This window comes from Rissa tridactyla, chromosome 6 (genome assembly GCF_028500815.1).
Source record: "Rissa tridactyla isolate bRisTri1 chromosome 6, bRisTri1.patW.cur.20221130, whole genome shotgun sequence".
In the NCBI taxonomy this organism is placed as follows: Eukaryota; Metazoa; Chordata; class Aves; order Charadriiformes; family Laridae; genus Rissa; species Rissa tridactyla.
Window position 1 is genome coordinate 36865106 of NC_071471.1, and position 8969 is coordinate 36874074.

Sequence of the window (8969 nt, forward strand, 5' to 3'; positions counted from 1 at the left end):
CAAAGCTCCTGGTCCACTCCCAGTAAGATGATTTGACTCCTAGCCCACACATGCTCGCTAAGGTGTTCAGCCATTGCATGGGGCAAACCCACCCACAGCTCCTGTGCGGGGAGAAAATGGAGTTTGGTAATTTGGGGAGAAAGTTGCTGACCCCGGAGCCAGTTTTGGCTGGGGATAAGGAGAAGTAGCCTTCCTGCGCCTGCAAGGCAGTCACGGAGAAGATGGAGCCAGGTTCCTCAGGTGGTGGGAGGGCAAGAGGTGGGACAGGAGAGGTTTGGAGGAAAAAAAAAACCAAAACGTTTTCCCCACGAGAACAGGCTGCCTGGAGGGGCTGTGCCAGCTCCATCTTTGGAGCTTTGCAGGATAAAGCTCTGACCACCCCGGCGTGACCCTGCTTTGGGCAGGAGCCCGGGCAGGAGCTTGCGGCCCCACGGTACTCGGGAAGGGACTCGCCTCGGCCACGGTGGGACACTTTCCCAGGGGGTGTGTGTGTGGTCACAGCCCCCCGCCCCCCCCCGCCATTAACACCCTCCCAGCCCCCAGGCGACCCCTTCCAGCCCCGGATCGATCTCGGGGCTGGGGCCGGCGACTCACGGGTTTTCAGCGCCGGAGCGTCGGCGAAGCTACGGGCAGGCAGCGGGCGGGCAGGCAGCGGGGAGGCAGCGGGGAGGCTGTCCCGGGGACCCTGCCCAGCTCCGCCCCGGGACCCGCGTCCGGGCGCCGGGACCGCTCCCCCCCGCCGCCTCCCCGGGAGGGAGGAAGGAAGGAAGGAAAGAGGGAGGGAAGAGGGGAGGCAGGGAAGGAATGAAGAGGGGAGGGAGGGAGGGAGGGAGGATGACAGCGCCGTGAAGAAAAAGCAGGGGAGCCGCTGCTTTTCGGGACCCGTGCCGTCCGCCCGCACGGCAGGACCAGGCGAGCTCGCCCCGGGTAGGTGCAGCGGCGAGCGGGAGCGAGGGTCTGGAGCCGGGAGGATGGCGGCGGGGGTCGGGCCTTTCTCTCCCGGCTCGGAGGGGAGTTGCGGGAAGTTGGGCGTGCGATGGCGGGGGCGGGGGGGGCCGTCACCCCGCCAACCCCCCCCCCCGGGGGGCTAAGCGGGGCCCGGCCCAGGGAGGCCGGGGGATGGGGGGGGGGTCCGCGATCGCAGCCCCCCGCCGGGGCGGCCCCGGGCTCCGCCGGCTCCTTTGTGCTCCCACTGGCCTCGGCCGCTCCTTTGTCTCCGTGCGCCCCCACCCCACCCCCCAACCCCCCGCCCGGCAGCCAGGCAGCGGCGGCGGCGATGCCTCCCCGCCGGCGGGGCAGCCGGAGGTCCCAGCGCCCTGCCTGGGGAGAGAAAGTCTTCTCGGGCACATGGCCGTCCCAGCAGCTTTCTTTCGGAGGAGAAGAAGAGGGGGGGAAACAAAACAAAACAAAACAAAACAAAAAAATATTAATGAAATAAGGGCGAGCTCTCCAGCCGCAAGGCTGAGCTTCTGTCCGAAGCGAAGCGTGTCTGCGTCGAGAACAGGAGACTTTTTCACAACCATCCCGGAGTTGCATCATCCGGCCTGTCAGCTCCTACCAGGGAGCACTGGAAAGTTGTCCTCACCCTTTTCCCTCCTGCCCCGGGGCTGGCTGGGGCACACTGGCGCTCAGCTGGCTCCTGGCCACCAGGAGCCAGTGGCTTTTCTGCCGGAGCGGGGGCACGGCCATCCCGATGGCACCCTACGGGTCTCAGACACCCAGACAGGACTTGTTTGGCATGGTGATACCTGGGGGGGAGAAGGACCAGCCGCCCAGAGTCCCTGCTCAGCGCCTGCAGGGATTCCAGCAGCCACTCCCGGCCACGTTTTGGGGACCTGCCCGCACCCCACCCCACCTTTGCACCATGAGTCCCAAGCCTGGCTTCAGTCCCTGGGGGAAAGTGTCCCTTTTTCCATAGTCAGTGATTTACAACACGACACTGTGGCAGGGATTTAACTCCACGATTTTCCCACATCTGCCAAGTTGCTTCGGTGCAGGACTCGTTTTCACACCTCTGGTCTCCCTGCACTGCCAGAACCTGGGCAGAGGCTACATTTTCCCAAGGGCAGCAGGGATTCGGTATTTCCCCAGTGAACAACGCTGACCGCCTGTCAGACCATTACAGATGCCCGTCTCAGGGTGAAAATGGAGCGGAGTGGGGCATGGAGCGAGCAGCAGCCCTGTTTTTCGGGGTGGGTTTGGCGGAGGAGCTTCCAGGCTAGCGTGGAGAAGGAGCTTGGGGCGGTGGGAGGGACCGCGGGCTCTACACCCCAGAGAAAGGGCTCATTGAAGCAGGGACGGGCATTTGCGGTTCCCAGTGCAGCCGGGGGGCGATGGCATGCACAGCGGCCAGCATTGTGCAAAGGGAGCCGGGTGGTCCTCTTACCCATCTTGGTGGCCTGTTCTCTGGACCTCCTTGCTGCCCAGCAGGTTGGCGTGTTCGGTCACATGCGTTTGCTGCAGGTGATGGTGCAAAACCCACCTCACCGACGTCTGTGTTTTCCAGCAAGTTGGTTTCAAGGTTGTTGGCTTGTTAGCCAGCTCAGATGGTCCCCACTGGCTCCTGGTCTGGATCAAACCAGGGCAGCACAGCTTGGTGCACCTGTAGATGTGTGATTTTACCCCCACGGCCAGCACTGATGTCTCTGAAAGTCCCATCACGTTTACCAGGGGCTCAACAGCAACAGCTCTCCCCTCTCCTGGGTCAGGAGAAAACACCTCTCTTTGGACACCATCCAAGGTGAGAGAGAGCAAAGACCTCTCTGTCCTGGCCATGAAGCCTGGGCTGGTCCTGTCACCAGCATTGCTGTGCCCAACGCCAGACTCTAAATCCTTTCTGGGCAGCGGTTTTTGGGACACGAGGATGGGTCATCCCAGAACCCAGAGTGCCTCCTCGGGGGGATGATAAATAGCAGGCAGAAGATGACCACGTGCACCTGGAGTCTGAGAGCACACGCAATGACAAACAAGTCATTGCAGTTGGTGCTTGTTTGTACCAATGACCTCCTCACCGGCATAGTTCATCTCCTGGAGGATGCCTTTGTCCTAGCAGGGACATCCTTCACTAGGGTGCCTGGTTAAGAGGAGAGCTGAGGACCAAGCTGAGGCGGGTTGAAGGACCAAGGGGCAGAGCTGGGAAGGGAATGAGGGGAGGAGAAACAAGCTTTGCTCTTGCCTTAATTTGACCAAACATACAGAGAAGCAAATCCCTGGCCGTGTCCCCGGAGGGCTGCCCAAGCCAAGGGCCAGCCCCCTAGCCTTTCCCATCCTTCCTGGGGGGACATGGCCCCTGCTTACACCATCCGTGCAGCGGTGGGATGGGCTGGGGCTGCCGCAAGCATCAGTGCCCCATCCCTGCCCAGAATGAGCCAGAAGTTCATTCCCAGCTTTCTCCTCCGATGGGGCAGTTTCCGGGCTTCAATTTGATGAGGCTTAGGGCTATTCTAGGCAACTTTATAAACGTCATAGGAGGAGGTGACTTTTTTCCCCTTTTTTTTCGCTTGAGTGCACATGTTTTTAAGCAAAAAATACCTGCCTGGGCAGCCCTCTCTGCTGCGCCGGGGACTGGGGGGGTGTTGGCAAACCGAAGTGGTGCCGCGCTTGTGCCATCGCCTTGGAAAAGAGCCAGGGGCAGAACGAAAATTGCTGGGAGGTGAAAGCAGAGAGGGAAGCACCGGTGGCATGTTTCCCAAGGCCAGCCCTGGGAGGAAGCTCGTGAGCGGAAATACTTGATAGAGTAAATACAGAGGGGAGCCCAGGGTGGGGGGGGTGGTGTTTTAATCCCCAAGTTTGCAGACAAAGAGCAGCGGGGAGAGCAGATAAGCACTCGTGTGCCTTATCTCTTTGTTGTTCAGCCCCTGTGTTCCACTGTCTCACCTTGCTGCTGTTAATCTGATGAAGCAGAGCATTGCAGAATTACTCCGGGGCCAGCGAGCTCAGCCGCAGGTTGTCATAGAATCATAGGTTCCCCTCCTTCTCCCGGCAGGCGGGCAGGGATGCATGGGGGGAGGCAGGGGGCTGGATGGGCAGAGGGATCTCGGGCAAGGAGGGAGCGCACAAGTAGGTTCTTCACCGCCGTTCCTCATCCGGGAGCTCCATTGTTGCCTGTTGAGTCACTGGAGGAAAATGTGACTCCATCCAGTTTCACCTCCAACTGGCTTCCCCAGCCAGCCCGGAGGCATCTTTCCTTTCCTGGATCCCACCCAGTAGGTGTCAGGGGCAGCTGGAGGAGGGGGGATGAGAGCCCCAAGGCTTCGTGAAAGACTCTCCCTTTCCCAAAACTGAGACGAAAAACCCCGGCTCCACTCTCTCAGGCAGGCGGTCCTGCAAAACTGCCCTGTAGAAGGGTGACAAAAGCATCCCTTCCCTCCTTCCTCTCACCATGGGCCTTGCCCTGGGCCACCCTGGGGCTACACTCCCCTTCTCACCCCACCTCCATCCGATGAGCCGACTTGCTGCAGCAGACTTGAATGATTTGGCATCTCCAGTACGTCTGAGTCCTTCCTTCTTGCTGCGTCAGGGTTAAGTTAACTTGCTAGTAGTGGCGGGTATCCACCTGAGCAGCTTTGCATGGGAACGAAACCCCCACCACCCCCCCAAAAGAAAAAAGCCCCTTTGCTAGCTTTGACTCAGCTGGGAAATCTGCAAAGCCTTTTATCGTCTTGACACTGGGAATTGTAGCTGAAAGGAAAAGCATTCCCAGCCTGAGGGATGGGAAAAGGCAGGGAGCAGCGCCGGGGGGGGAGTTCCCCCGAGCCACGTGTGCCACTTTCCGGGTTGTCTCAGTCTAGTGCTCGTGAAAATTACTCCACCTTGCTTTGAGATGTGCTGAGCAAGAGAGTGTTGGCCAGCGGAGGTGGTGGCTGTCTGTCCGTCTGCTCCCACCAGTGGGGCAGTGTGAGCGTCCCGCATCCCCTGGGCGTGGGCGTGTGGGTGGTAGCAGCATCCCGTCAGCTCTCCTGGAGACATCTCTGTGCCCTCCCGCACCTCCCGGCCCGGCAGAGCCCCAGCGGGGAGCACACGGGGCGCACAGAGCCCTTCTGTTCCCACTCACAAAGGAACGCTTGTGGCTTGCTCGCCGCCCTGGCCAGGCTGCACCTCGCGGGCCCCAGTGAGGAAGAGCTTTAGGATGCTGAGCAGCCTCGACAGGTTACCCCCCTTGTGTGTCCCCCCAACCCCAAAGCTCAGCCCTGCAAGGGTCCCCCCCGCGCCTGCCACCCCCACCCCACGGGTCCCCAGGCAGGACATTGGCAGCCGGCTGTTTATTTAATGAATTATGTCTGCCCTGGGCCCGTGAATTGGGTTGGGTTTTTTTGCCAGCGCTGCTGGAAACGGCTCTCTGTGTCATCCTTGTGAATAATTCCCGGTCTGTGCATCATTTGTGGTCTGGGGACATGAGAGGGGGGAAAACCTCGGGCTAGCTTTGCCAAGGGATTTTGTTTGAGCACGCCTTTACATGCCATCCCCCCACTGCGTGTGTGCTCCGGGCAGCAAGGGAACGGTGCCCTGCCCCAGGGAGGCGAGGGCAGGGATGCAGACCGCTGCCACCGCTCCCCAAGACGCCACAAACCCAAAAATCCTTTGCAGCGGCGAAGGCAGCAGCTCCGCTGGGCGCTGAGAGACCGGGCCGCGCGCTGAGGGCTTTGTATTTTATTTCTTCTCTCATTTGCTCAAATACTCCGACAAGTCCTGTCATCACGGGGGCGCAGAGTGGGACAGAGGAAGGGGGGGACTCAGGGGATGGCATGGCGAAAGGTACCTGCCCCAGCCACCAGCCTGCTGACAAATTAAACTAACAGGGCTGTTAAACACACACATATACGTGTGTGGGGGGGGCGTCCGTGCTACTCACTGCAGGGGGAAAGGGGAGAGCTGGGGGTGGGGTGGGGGGGCGGGATTGAGAGCTGTTGGGGCTCTCTGAGGGCCCTGTGTCCCAACCAAGCGCTGGCTCCCTGGGCGCGTGGGTGTCTCTTTTTAGGAGCTTTTGCTGGGAAGGGGGTGGCTCAAAGCCAAGCCCCAGGAGCTGAGCGGTTTGCTCAAGCTGGGAAACTCCTGGTCCTCCCGCAGAGAGCGCCGGGGACCGGGCAAGCTGGGGACTGTGGGACACATCCTTTTCCTCCTGCCTGTGTCCCCTTCCCAGTAAGCAACACCGAAAAATGCACATTTTTTGGCCCCAGATGGCCGGGGTTGAGGAGGTTGGGGTGTGACGCAACGCCTGGCAGGGCTTCCCCCCTCCACACCCTGCCGAGGGCCTGCTGCTTGGCTGGGGCATCTCCCCTCCGGCAAACCCCGGGGTCCCCCCAAAGGAGAGGGCTCTGCCAGGCTCCCCCTGGAAGCAGGGGTCGGGGGGGGGAAGCTGCCAGGGTCAGACTGGCAGGAGCCAAACCAAATCGAAATAGACTTTCCCTGAGTCAATGGAATTCTGGCCAGGGAAGCGGGACAAGCAAACAGCATTGCCCATGCGGCCAGCTGGACACTGGGCGTGTGAACCAGTGGCCAGGTAGCACGTGTGACAAGTGCCAGGGACCTGCCCCACCATCCCAAATGGCAGCTTTCCCCCCCCCAAAAAAAAACCACCCCTGCCACATCCCACTTGTGGGGTGGGTCTTTTCTGCTGGGAGGTGGGGGGGGGAATGCCGAGTCTCCCGGCGGGTTTTGCATCCTGTGCCAAGTGAATGCATCGTCATTTCGTTGGTTTTTTTTTTTTTTTCTTTTCGGGAAAATACCACTGGGAGAATTTTATGACCCGCACAGGACCATCAGCAGCAGCAGCGTTTTCTGGTCCGCTGTCGTTCCTGGAAACCCTCTGGGTTTCATTTTCATGGCTGAGCAGCCGCTGTCGCGCTGCAGGAAGGCGGAAGCCGAGCAGCCCCAGGCTGGGGCCCTACGGTGGAGCCTGCACCCGTCCCCAAAAGCAGCTCTTTCCAGAGGGCTGGGAGCCAAGATGGCCCATGGATCGGGTTGAGGAGCTGCTCTCACACCCAGGGGGGTCCCTCGCTGCTGGCAGCAGGTTTTTGGCTGGCGGGGAGCAGGCAGCCAGCGGGGATTAGGATTCAGGGCTGGCAGGGGCGGTCGGTGGAGGTGCAGGAAGGGGTCCCATAAGGCAGTGGTATTTTGGGATGGAGGGGAAGCGTCTGATGGGGGCTTCAGGCAGCTGCTCCTCGTGGCTGGGATGGGAGCAGTATGGAGCACACCCACCTGCCCCAACCTCCCACCCTCCTCCACCCCCCCCCCCACCCCCCCCCCCACCTTTTTTACTGCTCAAGGCCTTGTTGGTCACCTCTTGTGGGAAGGATCAGCGTCCCCCCCGACCGTAGAGAGCTGCCACTGTGCTGACCCTCCTTCTCTCTGCAGGCAGGGCTGCCCTGGGCAGGGCAGAGGATGCCGGGAGGTGGCTAGCCCAGGACACCTCCATTGCAGGCAGGAGGGACGTGTGTGTGCAGTCCCCATGGAGATCCGATGCGCTTTGCCCCAGGATTTCTGGGAGCTGCTGCACTGCCTGAAGATGAGGAGCAAGTACGCTGTTCTGCTGGTCTTCGTCGTCGGCCTCATCATCATCGAAAAGGAGAACAACTTCATCTCCAGGTAGGGAGCGGGTTCCTAAGCCACCCCATGCTTTTAACCCTTCCTCTCCCCCACATCCCGAGCTTCTGTTCAGCAGGAGCCACCCCCAAAACCCCCTGCTGGGACATGGGGTTGGCACCGCTCCCCTCCATGCCGGGCTGGGTCTCCCCGCAGGGTGTCGGACAAGCTGAAGCAGTTGCCACAGGTGCTGGTGGAGGCCAATGGCACAGAGGCCAGCCCGGCACCGGCTGAGAACGGCTCGCTGGCCTCGCTGCGAGAGCTGGATGCTGCCTTCTCCCAGCTGAGGTCCCACCTGCACAACGTCACCCTACAGCTGGTGGGTGAAGGGGACCCCAGGCCACGGCGACACGTCCTGCTGATGGCCACCACCCGCACCGGCTCCTCCTTCGTGGGGGAGTTCTTCAACCAGCAAGGCAGCATCTTCTACCTCTTCGAGCCCCTCTGGCACATTGAGAGGACAGTGACCTTTGAGCCGGGGGGAGCCAACGCAGTGGGCTCGGCCCTGGTCTACCGGGACGTTCTCAAGCAGCTCCTCCTCTGCGACCTCTACATCTTGGAGAGCTTCATCTTGCCAGCCCCCGAGGGCCACCTCACGCCCTTCATGTTTCGGCGAGGCTCGAGCCGCTCACTCTGCGAAGACCCCGTCTGCACACCCAGCGCCAAGAAGGTCTTCGAGAAGTACCACTGCAAGAACCGCCGCTGCGGCCCCCTCAACATCACCCTGGCTGCCGAGGCATGCCAGCGCAAGCAGCATGTGGCCCTGAAGACAGTGCGCATCCGGCAGCTGGAATTCCTGCAGCCGCTGGTGGAGGACCCCCGTCTGGATGTGCGCATCATCCAGCTGGTGCGGGACCCCCGGGCCGTCCTGGCTTCCCGCATGGTGGCCTTCTCTGGCAAGTACGAGACCTGGAAGAAGTGGGCATCCGAAGGGGAGGCTCCCCTCCATGAGGAGGAGGTGCAGCGGCTGCGGGGAAACTGCGAGAGCATCCGTCTGTCGGCTGAGCTGGGGCTGCGGCGGCCAGGCTGGCTGCGGGGTCGTTACATGCTGGTACGCTACGAGGACGTGGCACGGGCACCCTTGCAGAAGGCGGAGGAGATGTACCGCTTTGCCGGGCTCCCCCTCACCCCGCAGGTGGAGGAGTGGATCAGCAAAAACACACAGGCGCCCCGTGATGGCAACGGTGTCTATTCCACCCGCAAAAACTCCTCTGAGCAGTTCGAGAAGTGGCGGTTCAGCATCCCCTTCAAGCTGGCGCAGGTGGTGCAGGACGCCTGCGCCCCAGCCATGCACCTTTTTGGCTACAAGCTGGCTAGCAGCCCTGCCGCTCTGGCTAACCGTTCCTTCAGCCTGCTGGAGGATGCACAGCCCTCCTGGGTCACGTAAT

The 8969-nt window shown here is 61.4% G+C and overlaps 1 protein-coding gene across 2 annotated transcripts; it reads left to right on the plus strand.

The window, feature by feature from the left end:
- Positions 1-828: 828 nt before the first annotated feature.
- CHST3 (carbohydrate sulfotransferase 3) lies at positions 829-8969 on the plus strand. Of its 2 annotated transcripts, none has more exons than XM_054204940.1 (3): positions 829-927; positions 7354-7584; positions 7738-8969. In XM_054204940.1, the coding sequence occupies exons 2-3, from the start codon at positions 7448-7450 to the stop codon at positions 8966-8968; spliced, it is 1368 nt and encodes a 455-aa protein (XP_054060915.1). In that variant the 5' UTR covers positions 829-927; positions 7354-7447; the 3' UTR covers position 8969. The 2 variants fall into 2 exon arrangements, with proteins under 2 accessions (XP_054060915.1, XP_054060914.1); XM_054204939.1 differs by lacking the exon at positions 829-927 and adding an exon at positions 6686-7009.

What these genes read in the sequence shown, in the direction of transcription:
- CHST3 (XM_054204939.1), top strand. Translation starts at nt 6,741, where the DNA reads ATGACCCGCACAGGACCATCAGCAGCAGCAGCGTTTTCTGGTCCGCTG. An exon ending in TCCCTCGCTGCTGGCAGCAG is followed by an intron (nt 7,010 to 7,353) that starts GTTTTTGGCTGG and finishes TTCTCTCTGCAG; the next exon opens with GCAGGGCTGCCCTGGGCAGG. An exon ending in GAGAACAACTTCATCTCCAG is followed by an intron (nt 7,585 to 7,737) that starts GTAGGGAGCGGG and finishes GTCTCCCCGCAG; the next exon opens with GGTGTCGGACAAGCTGAAGC.